The 16,535-nt window shown below is 38.5% G+C and overlaps 1 protein-coding gene across 1 annotated transcript; it reads left to right on the top strand.

The window, feature by feature from the left end:
* The first annotated feature begins 3,932 nt into the window (after positions 1–3,932).
* On the top strand, positions 3,933–11,733 carry TBX22 (T-box transcription factor 22). Its single transcript, XM_006726911.1, has 8 exons — positions 3,933–4,107; positions 4,724–4,907; positions 5,624–5,725; positions 7,103–7,277; positions 8,168–8,332; positions 8,704–8,768; positions 9,153–9,238; positions 11,114–11,733. Exons 1-8 carry the CDS (start codon positions 3,933–3,935, stop codon positions 11,731–11,733), a joined length of 1,572 nt encoding a protein of 523 aa, XP_006726974.1.
* Positions 11,734–16,535: the final 4,802 nt, after the last annotated feature.

The following is a 16,535-nucleotide window of genomic DNA, read 5'->3' as shown; positions in this document are numbered from 1 at the left end:
AAGTCCTGATCAAAAACAGATCGTTATGAATATAGGGAAGGAAACTTTTAACACTTTATTCACACGCCCTGAGCATAATGGGGTGGGGTGCCAAAGTAAGGAGGGGAAAACATGTTGGAAATACCAAGGAAGAAATAAATAGAAATTAAATGGGCATGAAATTTGGGGGGCCCAGTGTATGAAGCTCAGGACTATTTCCTCCTTAGTGGCAGGATCTACTTCTGTTGGGCTCATGTATGCCCAGATTACACAGAGCCAGAGGAAGGTGGCCCCACTGATCTGAAGTCAGGGTTTTAACTGCGTTGATGGCATGCAGTCATTTGGTGAGATAGTGTGGTGGGTAGGGTATAAAACAAGCCTTTACCTGGTTTTAGAGAAACACAATAATTTTTCTTAAAGAGTATTATTTTTTCCAACAATTAATTCATTGATGGAATAAACTTGGTATATCACTAGTCAAATGATCTGTGCTGGTGATACTTTGCTATGTCAGAATTATTTATTTGAAACTGTCAAACTGGCAAATGTTGCCATTTCTCAAATCCTAGCCCACTTTTGTTGGGGCTGAATCATAAGGCATATTTGGAGGTAATTCTGATTCTTTTTTTTTTAAGATTTTATTTATTAATTTGACAGAGAGAGACACAGCAAGAGAGGGAACACAAGCAGGGGGAGTGGGAGAGGGAGAAGCAGGCTTCCCACTGAGCAGGGACCCTGGGATCATGACCTGAGCCGAAGGCAGATGCTTAAAGACTGAGCCACCCAGGCATCCCTTTTGTGCATGTCTTAATTCACATGTCTATTTATGGCAATTAAGAAAATATTGGAATTTTTATTAAATAATTGCAAATTTATTGCTATTTCCTTAAAACAGGTTCAGATTTCATACTAAGAGCTCTAATAAACCATATATCCTTTAAGACACATCTATAGCCTCTTTATATCTATCAATCTATCTATCTATCTTGAAAAGACTTGATTTGTTTTAACCACAAATTCATTTTTCCTTCAAGTGATAAATTCTGTGTTTCTGGTTTTAACTTTTTTTGGGTAATTCAAAATCAACATCTTACTGTAAGTATTTTCCAGGTGTCATACTTCTTAAAAAATTATTCTTCTTTCTAATGTGGGTACCTATGAGTCCCAGGGCCTCCTTCCCTGCATGTTACATGTGGGTTGAAAAATCTCTTATAGAGGTTCATGGGTGTTCTGGTTAAAAAAAGAGAATACTCAAAAGAGACTCCCAGCTGTGGAAAATGAATTACTGACATAAATGTATCTCCCTCATGCCCCCAGTACCTGGTAGCCCAGTGCTTCAGCAGCTGAACGTATTGCAAAGCTGGTTCTGTGACTTGCAATAACTTTTCTCTCAGATAAAAGTAAACAGGAATTAACTACACCTTAGTCCTGTACATATGAGGGAGAGCTGAGCTCCATTTCTCCCAGTTATTTCATTAGATAGATACTGAAATGCGAATGGAAAAAGTTTAGATTACAAAATAAAAAGTCCTGTATGACTAAGTTATAAATATTGTGTGTTATAAATATTGAGGGATAAGTTTATCCTAAGAAAGGAACATATCCTAAGATACGGTATTTGTTTGATTTAAAATATCACACCATATAGTGGATAGTCTGAAATACTAGAATGGACATTGCAACAAACATCTTTTGCCTTATTTTTCCAGAAACCTGGTTTAAAAAAAAAAAAAACTACTAAGCAAAACCTTCCCCTGCTACACAAGGTAATTTCCTGCTTTTTAGCAATAAAATGAGTAATCATTCAAAAGCAAGAAAATGCCCATATTAGGAGACAGTAATGCAAGTGGTACATTGTGATTAACGCTCTAAATTTAACAAATGAACTTCTGACTTTTCTGTTTCTGAGCTGAGTCTTTTAGCTAAAAACATACAATAGATAAAAAAGTATATCTTCTGAATAAGAAGGGATGGGAAAATGCATTAATATCATCCCCATCCCCTTTAATGGCTGCAGAAAGAAACAAATGCTCATAAAGATGTGGCCAAGATCACACCCAGACCTGGCTGTTTTTCAGCCCAAGTGCTTTGTACATTGTCCTTGCATGTTGTGCTTCATTCTGCCCCTGCAGGTTAAGGATCGTGTCTTTCCCAGCCCTGCATGGTAAGTAGTGGATAATTGATTATTGAACCAAACCGTTCAGCAGCATTCAGGCTGTAATTAACCCCTTCCATACTATCTGAGATCATCAGATGCTTAAAGTCATAACCAATTGCCTAATTGCCTGAAAATTGCTTTCCCATGGATCAGCAGGACATGCTCTCCCCCCACCTCATTCAACCACCACCACCACCATTATCACCTCACACTTGTACAGAAGGAGCTGAAACTAATAGGCCACAAGAAATCTTTTATTGTCAAACTGCAGTACTGAGATACTATCAGTTCATTCAGGTTCTATCCTATTTTTAAAAGAGTTTGATTGACTTTAAATGTTCTTTGAACAAACATGTGAGAGAAGAATAGGAGAACCTTTCTAAACAAATACAAATGTCATTAGTTAGGATGCAGTCTGCAAAAGAGTCCAGGGGTGTTTGATTTCATATTTCTGATGAAAAGTGGATGACCAAGTCCCATGCATACAGGCAGACATCTCATATCTAAATGCATAGACATGCTCCTAGGAAGTGGTAAGCAACTTTCTTCCTGACACACACAAAAAAAGCGTGCTTACCCATTTTAAGGAAAAGTAAAACACAGCCCAGGAATATATTCCAGGGGACACAAATTATTTGAGCCCAACATTTTGAGGTGAAGCATTGTTGGGAACAAATTTCAGGTTGGTGCTTTGCTAGTGGCCCTGGAGTCCTTAGGTTGTCTTTGATGATTAAGTCATATGACTAAGAAGACGCTGTGTATAGGAATATTGGGCTCCAGTAGAGGCAGGGCTTGAAGGCCCAGGTTTACTCTGAGCATTGACAGTGGGCATCTGGGAGTCTCCTGACCATGCAGGCCCTTGCCTCCCCACCTGGATAGATAGGATAGACTAGCACATGGCCCACTCAGTTTGAGAGCTAGACTCTAGAACAAACTTGTCCAGAAAGCTTGTACTCCTCTACGTTTCCCAGTGCACTTGTTGCAAAACAAAAGACCCAGATACACTTCTCTGAATCTGGTTAAATAATATTTGGACTTTGAAAAAGTTGCTTTTCGTGAGCAATTATTTCACATATCTTTGAATTTCACAGTTCAATGTAAAACAATAACTTTGTGTATCCCTCTTCGGGGGGCCTCTTTCCTGCCACCCCCACTCCTACCCCCACCCCCACCCCTACCTCTACCCCTCAGACTCTGAAGTGTCACTCATGATGGTTTTGCTTATTATATATGTGTGTGTGTGTGTGTGTGTGTGTGTGTGTGTGTATGTATAACTTGACAGTTTCCAAAACAAACAGTGGACGCTGTGACCAGCCTGGTATTCACTCAGTAGGATGCAACAGCATCTCCCAATCCAAGCGGCCTGAGCAGCTATTGGAGGCAGGTCGGCTCCCTAAAAGACCTGTGCTTGCCAATCTCTGTGCTCTGCCAGGTCCTGGAATCAGCGATTTGAGGACTGATGGTCTGCACATGTCCACTGGGAGGGAGGAAACCACAAAGGGAAGGGAGACTAGGCTCCAGAGGACTTTGGCTAAAGTTTGATCTTCCTCTACTTTCATTCTGTCTATTTAAAGAAAAAAATCACACGCACACACGTGTGTGTGTATATATATACAAATTATACACACATACACTTTTTTTTCGTTGACTATAGATCCAGAATTTTTTTTTTCTAATTTGGGGTTTTTCCTGCTTTCCCTCCCTGCCCTGTCCTCTGCGCCCTCCCTCCCTCTCCCTCCCTAACCCAGCTCAGGTTGAAACTTTGCACTGCACATTCCCTTCACCCCCTCCGGGGATGGCTCTGAGCTCTCGGGCGCTTGCCTTCTCGGTGGAAGCCTTGGTGGGGAGATCCGGGAAAAGAAAATTGCAAGACTCGAGGGAGGAGATGCAGTCTGAGTTGCTGGAAAAAGAGGGCGGAGAGGAGGAGGAGAGAAGGAGCAGAGCCGCAGGGAAGAAGAGCCAGCAGCCCGGTAAGTATTCCTACCGCAGCCCCAAAGCCTTGAGCCTGCTACCCGAGCATGCTGATCTGCAAGTCTCAGCTCCACTCCCAAAGCTGAGAGAGGACTACTAGCCCTACACTAGGACGGTTTGGTCCAGCTGGGTGGCACCGTTTGGGGCCGCGGGGACACCTCGGTCACTTGGCTATAGGGGAAGCGTCAGAGCCTCCAAGTTCAGTCCGTATTGCTGTGTGGTTCATTTGCGGTGAAGGGGAACTTCCCTATATGTTTGTGGAGAAGTTAGACTCTTCAACCTCCCCAAGCCCTGAGAGCCAGACGGTAGCTGTTTCTCCTCCGGGTAGGAAGCAGGCAGGCACTTAGATTCTGAGGGGATTCAGCCTCAGGGTCCAAAAGTCCGGAGAGAGTAAGGATGGGCCAATTTGAAGAAGGACGGTAACTTTCCCAGGACGCGACCTGGGCCCCTTTCTCCCCATCGGAGGGCCACAGTGGGTGTTGTGAGGAACTTGAGTATCTGCCTCCAAATTTCCCAGGGAAGAGACCAGGCCAGTCTGTTCCAAGACAGGCATCACTACGAAGGGGATGCAGGAACTTAGAACCTCTCTCAAACTCTTGGCGTCTCTGTGTCCAGCAGAAAAGCGACCCAAGACTGAGCCCTCAGCAACTGCTTTCTCAGGCTGTAGCGGCAGTGACAGTGACAACAGCTGCAAAAATCTGGAAGAGAAAGATGCTATCCAGGTGGAGCTTCAAGGATCTGAACTGTGGAAGAGATTCCATGACATTGGGACTGAGATGATCATTACCAAGGCTGGCAGGTTTGGTTCTGCCCAAGCTGTTCAAGGGATGCACACAGTAGGAGCCCATAAAATGTGGTGCCTCCAGTTTTATGCTCTGTATCTGTCCTTACCCCTGCCCCCCACAGGCATTGGAAAGTTACTGCCTCTCAATAAATCGCACTATTAGTGGCTCAGCTTTTCTTTCCTGTAGGCAATGACTTCAAGAAATTCTCCTTAAAGCCTCACAGTTATCAGTGGAGGATATGCCATCTAGCAGGTCCCCAGCCTACCATCCCAAGCTAGCCTGGGGCAATTTGAGGTGGGCTTTTCTGCTTTCACCTTTTGATTTGGGGCAGCATCACATCAGTTAGTTAATTTTTTTTTTTTTGCATGAATCTTCCTAATTTTAGTCTTTCCCAAATCTGCCTCACAGAAAGTACCACTGAAAACTCAGGGGTCAGGCACAGTTTTTTCTCTACTTTCTCTTATATAGTTTTTTTATTAATGGTGGTGGTGGGGAGTAGGGTGGAAAAAGCTTTGTGGTAAGAATATTCTGTTCCACTCAGCAATCCTGAACTTGTTCAATCAAGCGTACAACCAACAATCTTTCTTCATGTAGCAAATATCATTCCTTGAATCTGTCCTAGAATGGGGCAGGTACAGTGAATTTCTTCACTTTTCATTTGTCCCCTAACCCCATCCCACTCCAAATATCTCCAAAAGCACTAGGTCAGTGGCTATTTTCTTTCCCACAGGCGGATGTTCCCCTCTGTTCGAGTCAAAGTGAAAGGGCTGGACCCAGGGAAGCAGTACTATGTGGCCATCGACGTGGTGCCAGTAGATTCCAAACGTTATAGGTAACCAGGCCCAAAGGAGGGTACTGCAGGCCAATTCTGGGAATGGGGATTCAGATTTATGGAACATGAGAATGCTATATTGAAAGCTCTACCATAGCGGTGGTATTGCTCTCCTATGGACTTTGGGAGTTGAATATTCTCACTCAAATGGAGGTTCAGACTGAGAAGAGCAGTCTTGCTTCTCTTTCTTCTCACTCCTGGAGCAGGTGCCAGTTGGTGTTTCAGTGTACTCCAAACCCTTTGCTTACCCATTGTTCTGGCCTTGGCTGTGCCAACTGCAGAGGATATGGACTCAGGCAGCTTGGAAGGAAGTTGTTTGAAGGAATTTAGGGAGAAATGACTGTGCTTCTGGTGCTGCACTGGGCTCTGGGCTGTACTACTTTGGCCTCAGGGTCCTGGAGTGATGTCTTGATTTACCATCTAATGCTAATTTAGCAGTTATCGCATTTAGGTCTATCATTTCTTCCTTCCTTAGCTTCTTTCCTGAAGCAGCGGCCAGGTCCTAGAAATTACAAATAACTTTTCATTTTGAAACAGGCTCCCTACTTAAAGCAGGCTAATAGTGGTCGAATTGATCTAAAGTCAAAAGGTCTTACAGTGCTAGCATCCCAGATGCACGGCTATGCCAGCACTTTGGCTTAGAGGCTATGGGGGTTGTGCAGGAGCTGCCCTTACTCGTGCTGTGAGTGTTCCACTGAACTGGATATCTAGCCTTTCTAAGAGAGAGCCCGCATCATGCCCAGTGCTGGATTTGAGGGGCAAAGAGGAAGCGCAGCTCAAGAGCCTACTGGAGCTGCAGCTTGTAAATAGAACAAGTTGTTTGCTTCTTGTGTTTGAGCTGGCTTGGGAATGCAGTGCACAGTTAAGTGGTTGAGATTAGAAACAGGGTAAAAATCAGCCCTGAGGCCTCATGGGCTAGATTTTCATACAGTATTCTGATGTGAAGCCTTGTTGGTGAAAGGGTTTTGAAGGTCACTGGTGGAGGTGGGTTGGACAGACACCCTCCTCACCCTTTTGCTTTCTCTCTGATTCTGATGCTTCTGGCTAGAGACAAGGATTTTTAGTCTGTCTCTGCACAGCAAAGTGGATTAGATCAATTTCTGTTGCTGTTTCTGTGAGGAAATACAAACCAGACTCAAATCCCATGATGTTATACTCACCCTGGAACTTCATTGCATTTTAATAACATATGTTTGTATACAGTTTGCTTTTTGCCCCTGAACTCCCTTTGGAAATAAAGTTGGATCTTCTACTAGTTGCCTTTGGGATTAGCAGGCAAACCTTGGCAAATGCCATTAGAACTGGATCCGGCAGCCTTTCTCCCACACACCTGGCTTTGGCCCATTTCACCTAAAGCCACACTCTGTGCTTTTTTAGGTATGTGTACCACAGCTCACAGTGGATGGTAGCTGGGAATACAGACCACTCATGCATCACTCCCAGGTTCTATGTTCACCCAGACTCGCCCTGCTCTGGAGAGACCTGGATGCGGCAGATCATCAGCTTTGATCGCTTGAAACTCACCAACAATGAGATGGATGACAAAGGCCAAGTAAGTATTTGAAATCCTTTGGACTGAGGAGGGAATGGAGGTGCCAAGGCATCATCAGCTTACATGTCACCCTAGAGAGGTGTGGGATGCTTCTCCCAGATGGTCTTTAGGAACTCTTCAAATTCTGGGCTTGTGACCAAAGTAGCTCCTGTGACCTTTGGCATCTGAGAGTGCTGGGGGTTGGGAATGGTGAGTGAAGGGAGTTTGAAGACCAAATAAGATTTGTTTAAGCCATAATGCCTGGTCTGGGAGTGTGGAAGGGAATGCACTTTGTGGAGCTTTCTTTTGCTTCTCAGCCTACAGGGCAATCACTGTGGGCTCTGATTACCTTCTCCTAGATGAGCACCTTCTGTCTGACATGGTATGACAGAAATCTCCTCCACAACTCACCTTTATGAAAGAGGTTATTTTCAGGTTACCTGGATCTTGAGTCTTCTTCCCATATGCATCCTGCTCCTGCCATGCCTGGCCTGGCCTTGTGCCAGCCACAAAAAAAGAGAAGGAGGCCCCCGGGATTAGGAGGTGGGGTATGTCAGGTGGCTGCCCTTCATTTACCATAAGCCCAGGGAACTTATAACAGGCAGTCAGATCCTAGTTATACTTGGGGACATCACATGGTCACCCACACTTGGAAATAGGAAAGGGCTTCATCTGGAAATGGAATCACCGCTGCCTAATGCTGCTGCAGTGCTCCTATCTGGAAACCTCTTAGCCCTGAGCATGTCTGTCCAGAACAAAATGTCACAGAAAAGTCCTTGTGTGTGTAACTAAGCCTTTCTGGTTTAGCCTCACTTTTGCATGTGGGCATGATGGGGATGCCAATGAGATGAAACCGGTGTTGCAGTCGGGAAGCCACTTTCTAGGCAAACATTTGATGATTTCTCCTCCAGATCATTCTGCAGTCTATGCATAAGTACAAGCCCCGTGTGCATGTGATGGAACAGGACAGCAAGGTTGACCTGTTCAGGATTCAGTCCCTGCCCACTGAAGGAGTTAAAACATTCTTCTTTAAAGAAACTGAGTTCACCACAGTGACAGCTTACCAAAACCAGCAGGTAAGGACAACTTGGTCCCAGGAAAGCAGGGCTGGCCCCAGAGGGACTTTCTGGATAAAGGCAAGCTGCACTATATGGATTGAATTTTCCACAATTAAAAAAAAAATAACATAGTCGTATTGCATTGTCATCAAGGCAAGTTTGATTATGAATTGTGTGGATCTTGTATTAGAAAGGAGAGCAGAACAAAGTGCCAGGTGAGAAAGGAGGTAACCATTCCAAATTCAACTTAGCAATATGCTTATATTAGTTGAATGTGCCACATTACACATTGAAGTGTTTTGTGATTGTTGTAACCATTAAAAGCAAGGATGACAGTGTTATTACTGAGGACACTGGCTTTATCTTTTTCTTTTTTTTTTAATCCATAGATTACCAAACTGAAAATAGACAGGAATCCTTTTGCGAAAGGATTTAGAGATCCCGGAAGAAACAGGTAAGCAACATTACAATCATATCTAATATTTATATAGTCTTTTTCATAAGTATTACAGATAAGGAAACTGTGGCTCAGAGACTCAGAGGCCTTAAGTTTTCAAACTAGTAGGTAGTAGGAAAGGAATCTAGTGTTTTGTCTGTAAAATCTTGCCTCCTCCTTTTCCCTCTCAACCCACCTTGAAGATATTGCTTATTCTAGATCCCTGAGGCTTTTATTCAGGGAATAATTACTGTGATTTTTATTCAGCAGTATAGCTATAAAAGAAAAATATTTCAGGTATTGACCCCTAAAAACTATAATAAAGTAACTTAAAAGTTTACATAAATCATTATTTTCAGGAATTGAACTCTGGACTTGCTTAAAGTTGAATCTATTTTTCAGGGGTGTATTGGATGGGCTTTTAGAGATCTACCCTTGGAGGCCTTCTCTCACTCTGGATTTTAAAACTTTTGGTGCAGACACACAAAGTAAGAAAAGTTTTATTAATGTTTACTTTTAAGTGTTAATGAAATAACAACAGTCAGAACCTCTGTAGCAAATACTACACAAGGGATAAGTTCATGCCAGAAAATGTGTGTTTACACGAAAGTGAGTTTATATTTATCTTGATGAGGAAGTAAGAGGCAAAAAGAGGGGGGAACTGGCTTGAAGGAAAAGAACAGAGCCATGGCAATGGTGGATTTATTGACTTTAGGCTTCTTAAGTTATCATGTATCCTGAGATCTCCAGATCTCACTTGGATTCTTCAGCATCTCACTATCTCACATTCTTTAGAATCTGCCTATGGTACATTTGTGGCCTTATTTGCAAATATACTGGATATTGAAATAAATATGTTTCTCATGAACTTTCAGCACATGTTAAAATGATATCCATTAAATTTTACCATCACTTAGTTCTAATTTTCCTTTTACTGTAAGTAGGGAAAATAAATGTTGAAAACAACACTAAGTCATCACAATTAGTTTAATTGCCACAAGCATTAAAAATATTTGCAAGAAATTTGTTCTCATGTAGTGCATTACATGATTAAATAATAATAATAATTAGACAATGCAAACTTTCTGGTGGAAAAATGTATACCTTCATGTCTCTGGTGTTTAATAATAAATAAAAGAGTATTTGCAAACAACATAGAATTATTTTACCACTTTTGTCTTTATTCCATTAAAGTTGTTTGTCTTTGAACATTAATGCAAGTTTATAATAGTGGAGAAAATCATCAACATTATAGTTATGTTGAATTTTACATGATACCATAACATTGAAAACAGATCGAGTTTAATCATTTGGTAAAATATTTCACTGGATTGATTGTATTAATTTGGTCTACAAAGTTGCATAGAAAAATGTGAGCACTTTAATAGCATCTAGGCAGCAAGCTTTTAAAATATCCAAGTCAACATGAAGTGCACTAAAAAAAAAAGAAACAAACTAAAGATGATCGTTAATTAATAATTTAGAATACACAGTTTTCTTAATTATCTGAATGTCCAGATTGCTCTCAAATTGCAAAGAAAATGGGTACCATTTTTTAAATAATTTTAGAATGCTTAATTATAAAAGATATTTGCCACCTTGTTAATAAAGAATTAGGCTACGCCTACACAAAATAGTTAAGAAAAACAACAACAACACAAAGAAAAAAGGAAACCCACAAAAAAACTTGATCAAGTTTAGTCAATAACCAAATTTTTAAAATTCAAACACGAAAATAAGATGGAAAGTCTAGATTATCCTGGACCTTATAATTAATTATCCTTAACTTTAGTAGATGCTTGGCAAACATAAAAATCACCTGACAACATTATGATGAACTTTCATCTTTATTTTGATATTTTTAAACTAAAAATTGTCTTTAACAAATGCACTTAAATATCATTTTAGTTTATAAAGATTATTTTCATGCGTTCCAATATTTTTATCAGACTGAAGCTTTCTACAGGATCTCAACCAATTTGTTCAATTTAATCAAATACTCATTTTTGTAAATTTTTTAAAGTTTAAAAACTATTTTTTTAACTTGTAAGATATAATTGGCTCTAGGTACTATTTATTTGGGCATCTTTTGTAATTCATTGGATAAATGTCCAAGTGCCTAGCACAGATCTTGTGCATGGTGAATGCTCAATACATGATACATAATGGTAGTGTTAAAAGTAATAGTGGTAGTAGTAAAGGTATTCTTTTCAACTTTGGTCAGAGGAATGAACATATTCTTTCCCAAAGAAGTTAAAAGAACTGTGAACTCCCAGAAGAGAATGAAGCATGTTTATGGTCATTAGTACTCATTCATTAGGAACATCAATTTCATTGTTCATTGACTGGATTGTCATTCACAGGTGGAAGCAGTGGCTCATCTCCAGTGACCTCTAGTGGAGGGGCTCCCTCTCCTTTGAACTCCTTGCTTTTTCCACCCTGCTCTCTGCCTACATTTCACTTACCTACAAGCTCCCTTGGAACGCCCTGTCCAGAGGTGTATCTGCACAATATCAACCTGCCCCTTTGCTACAAGATTTGCCCAACTAATTTTTGGCGACAGCAGCCTCTTGTCTTGCCTTCTCCTGAAAGACTAGCAAGCAGCAACAGTTCTCAGTGTTTAGCCCCACTCATGATGGAAGTTTCCATGTTATCTTCTCTGGGGATCACCAATTCAAAAAATGGTTCATTTGAAGACTTAAGTGAGCAGTGTCTACAGGCACCTAATTCTTCCAATCAAATGTTGTATGGACTACAGCCACCTGGAAGTATTTTATCACCAAATCCCATTGCCCAGGAAGCAATTGGTTGTTCTTTCCATCCTTCCTATGGTTTTTATAGGTATAACTTCTCAGTGCCATCTAGACTGGTAAATGTTGCCAACCATCTCAAAGTCAAAGTGAATGACAATAGCCAAGTTTCTTTTAGAGAAGGCAAATGCACTCATGCTCATTGGTATCCAACAATCAATCATTACCTTTAATGGAATAATCACATTCCTAAAACAATTACACATAAGCATGTATTTTCTTTATTTGTAGCCAAAGAAAGGTTAAGAGCTGTTTGGTTTTAAAAGCTTTATTATTAGAGGTATTTCTCTGTTACACATTTAAAGTGCCTTATTAGATGGTCATAAGAAGTTGTTATAGGTCAAATATGACCTGTAACAATCTCTGATTACAGTGGCCTTGGGCCTCAAAATAAGATAGTCAATAAATATTATTTGATGAGATAGAAAATTGACTCCAGATGAAACCTTTAATTATAGCGAAGTCAGTTTACCATGTCAACTGCCTCTTACATATTGACAATGACCAAAAGAAGTTGGATTTAATTCCTGTGAAAGCAATGAAACAATTTTAGTTTTATCCATGAATATTATATTCATTGTAATTTTCTAGTAATTGTAGAAAAAAATCATTGTTCATTTGTCTTATACTTTACTGTTGAAGAAGCTACTAATCTCAATTTTAAGGTACAAATAAGGACACAAATTTTCAAATATTAATTGTTTCAGCCTAAAGATCATTTAATCCTGAAGGAAAACAAAGATTAAATGAAAAACAAAATATTCTAAATAAATTTGATCTTTCATTTCCTTTTATTTTTGGATCATTCCCAGGTGAAGCTTATTTACTTATTCCTTTAACAAACCTGGTGTTTTGTACAGTTTTCAAAAACAAATTATTGTAGTTCTCCTAAAAGACTAATAAATTATTATTTTAAGGGAGATAATATTTTGGGTCCATGAATATGAAAATATCATTACATTTGTACTGTTTAATTCCACTCCTGTGAGTCAGTCATGGTAAATTGGACTAGACAAAAAGTAGCATAAATGAGATTTTATTTTAGTTTATGAAGTTGAAATGTTTCCTTTCACCTGGTCCTAAATTTTCTGAAAAAAAAATGTTAAGTATAACTTACGTATAACTTGTATGTCTTTAAAATAAATCAAATTTAAATTTTTATGCCACTAGCTCTACAATTTATTAAGCCAAGGTGCTTCACATCACAATGATATGGCTTGACTTTTCTCAAACTAACCAAACTTCTAAACTGCCTTTTCTGTTTCCAACACATATTAGCAAGAGCATATTATTATTTAATTTTTCTCAAAATGGTTATTCCCTCTTAAGTGTACCTTATAAATGTGCTATTCCTATATATGCATTAAGATTATATTCCTCTTCACTTCTGGGAATAGGGACAGAACAGCACATGGTTACATTTAAACTGAATATTCTAGTCAAGATGAAATATTATTTGTAGCCCAAATTAATTAGATACCTGTTATAAAAGTCTTTGAGGCAGGAAATCTGTACTACCCAGGGTTTATCTGTACTAAACCTGGGTTTATCAAATTGGGGATTAAAGCAGCAAGTATACTTTATTTCTGTCTACTCCAAAACAGGTTACTGTTAAAATAAACTACAATTTTTTAAAGCAGAAACTCCCGTATCAAAGTATAATGAAACTTAGTCTGATGGCTTATATGGCAGATACTTGGTAATTAATAACAAAGTATTTAACTGAAAAATCCAGAAAATCTCCGGGTTACTTTTTAATAATTATTTAAGAGAAGGCACTAATTTTGTATCCATTCAAATATATGTAGCCCATGATTTATATTTCATATAATTTTGTTATATATTAGCCATTTAAAATTGATAATACAGAAATATATTGGTAAAGATGATTAATATAAAAGGGTAAAAGTTTAAATGTTAGAATCTAAACATCTATTTTAAACTGTTTTTGTATAATGCTTATAAATTGTCATTTCATACTTTCAATTGAATAAGTAACCAAGGGAAAGGCTTCATTGAAAATTAGACTTGGAAGAGACCTCAAGAAGTTCAGTAAGCAGTTCCCTGCTTTCTCAACAAGTTCCTTATCTGCAGGAAGCTGCTAACAACTTTAATTGATGCATAATTAATATTTAGTGTCCTTACTATTTTATGCTGAATAAATTCTTACTCCTTAATAAGATAGTGTGAAACTTGAGTAACTTGGTAAATTGAGGCTATGGTTATGGAATAAAAACCAAAATCTGTGGAATCCTATTAATTTCAACTGAATCAACTAAATATTAATCTTGATTTAAAAACCTACAAAAATCAAAAGCCACTCTTGGTTAGACAAGGTGTGAAATAGTTAGCAAATGAAAGTAGCCAAATGATACTTAATAGATACCCAAGTCTAATAACCTAAACTGCTATTTCCATTTGGTTTTTTAAATTTTATTATGTTATGTTAATCACCATACATTACATCATTAGTTTTTTTTTTTTTTTAAGATTTTATTTATTTATTTGACAGGGAGAGACAGCCAGAGAGAGAACACAAGCAGGGTAAGTGGGAGAGAGAGAAGCAGGCTTCCCGCCGAGCAGGGAGCCCGATGCAGGGCTCGATCCCAGGACCCTGGGATCATGACCTGAGCCGAAGGCAGACGCTTAACGACTGAGCCACCCAGGAGCCCCTACATCATTAGTTTTTGATGTAGTGTTCCATGATTCATTGTTTGCGTATAACACCCAGTGCCCCATTCAGTACGTGCCCTCTTTAATACCCATCACCAGGCTAACCCATCCCCCACCCCCCTTCCCTCTAGAACCCTCAGTTTGTTTCTCAGAGTCCATAGTCTCTCATGGTTCGACTCCCCCTCTGATTTCCCCCCTTTATTTTTCCATTTGGTTTTATCATGCATATATATCCATCCCTTCCCCCTTTTAAAAGAAAACATCTTAGGGGCCCCTGGGTGGCTCAGTCATTAAGTGTCTGCCTTTGGTTCAGGTCATGATCCCAGAGTCCTGGGATCCAGCGCCACATCAGGCTCCCTGCTCAGCAGGAAGCCTGCTTTTCCCTTTCCCACTCCCCCTGCTTGTGTTCCCTCTCTTGCTGTCTCTCTCTTTCTGTCAAATAAATAAATAAAATCTTAAAAAAAATTAAAAAAAGAAAAATAATAAAAAAAATCTTAATTTAGCTGACTTGATGTATAAAATCTGATTCTTAACTTGACCTGGCAATATGACGTACCCCAAGTAAATCTAGAGAAAATAAACTTTTCATCAACTTTGTAAAATCTTTACATTGAATCAGTAAATAAGTAAATGTTGCTTTATCTTTGCACAACTCTCAGTCAAGCCTAGACCTGTAGTCAGATTCCTTTGTCAGGAAGGTTCTATTTTGTGGAATAGTCACTCTGAAATCAAGGACTTTCTTTTTCTTTCTTTCTTTCTTTCTCTCTCTCTTTCTTTCTTTCTCTCTTTCTTTCTTTCTTCTTTTTTTATTTTCTTCCGAACTTTATTTCAAGTTTGAGCCTAGTTGCAGAACATATGTCTAAGTGGATAAATTCTCTATTAATTACATTTATAAACCAATATATAACTTTAGGTAACATAGCTTAGAATATCAAAACTATTATTTCTTTTCATTAAATAGAGGAGATAAACCCACTGGACATTACATTTTGAGGTCCAACATATAACTTTAGATTATATACTATTAGAGTCTTCAAACATTAATATCGTTGTTCCTATTCACTGTACTACAAAAAATGGAGAGTTATATTTTCCCCAAGCTATGAAGGTAAATATTTATGATATTTCACTGCTATTAGGCATGGGTTCTTCATGTGGTCTGGAAATGGGCATGACTTTATTTTTATGAGATTGAAGGGTATCTATGTCATAAAAAGAAATGCACAATTGGGAAAAAAAAAGAAATGCACAAGCAGAATTAGCAAGTTATAGTCAGTGAATCAGTCTTTGAATGATCAGAGTTCTATGTGCTGACAACTTCACAAGGTGCCAATGATGAATAAAAATAAGCATGTGTATTGGACATTATGGAAATTTTCCCTTTCAGTTTCCTAATCCTTAATCTTGGGAAAAATTATGGTGTACATAAGGCAGACAACATGTATCTTTTAAGTGTTATTAGTGTAATTTAGCTAAGTCAGACATCATTGAAATAAACTTTTTGTATAAATACTTAAAATATGTTTTACAAAAATCTACAAACATGCTGATGACAAATTTAGATGTTTTCAGACAATAGAGTTATGTGTCCAAGTAAATAGTAGGGTTATATATAGTTGTTATCTCCTTACTAAATCTCAATAAGAAATCTTTTCCTTATCTGAATATTCAATATAATAAATTACAGATGTCACATTGTAATTTATCAAATCAGTGGAGTTTTAGTTTAGTTTTGTTTTAAATAATTTATACTGTTTCTTCTTTCTCCTCAAAAAGAGATGCCAGAAAGAACACCTACTCATTGCATACTTATACTATTAATTATATATACTTATGTGGAAAGACAGATTTAAATACGCTTAGATACATCTAATTGCATGTACTGTCTTGTGAATTGAATTGACAGGGTGGGAGTACAATGTTTTTACTGTAATTTAGAGATATGTTGCCCTTGTGCTGAAAAATCTTCAATTAGCCAAAATAACAATAATATTCTGATATACAGCAACACTTTGCCAGTTAATTTCACTGGAATTTAACATGTTTATTGGATCAGTTTAAAACAAACCAAATGCATAGCTTAGGCATGGGTGGCAATTGCTTTGATATAAGTGCCTTCGTATACTTTTAACTTTCTTAGGTTTGGTTTGCAACTAAATGATAGTTTGTATTAAAACTGTGCAAATAAACATGGTTTAGACTACAACATAAAACAGAATAAATAGATATATAGAACATTGGAAACATATTCAGTATCAAAACTATTTACATGTGTAGTGCTGGCCAACTTTTAACATGCTGT

The sequence above is a fragment of the Leptonychotes weddellii genome, chromosome X (genome assembly GCF_054177405.1).
Source record: "Leptonychotes weddellii isolate Sample4059 chromosome X, ASM5417740v2, whole genome shotgun sequence".
In the NCBI taxonomy this organism is placed as follows: domain Eukaryota; kingdom Metazoa; phylum Chordata; class Mammalia; order Carnivora; family Phocidae; genus Leptonychotes; species Leptonychotes weddellii.
The sequence above is the reverse complement of the archived record's forward strand: the minus strand, read 5'-3'. Positions and strand labels throughout refer to the sequence as shown.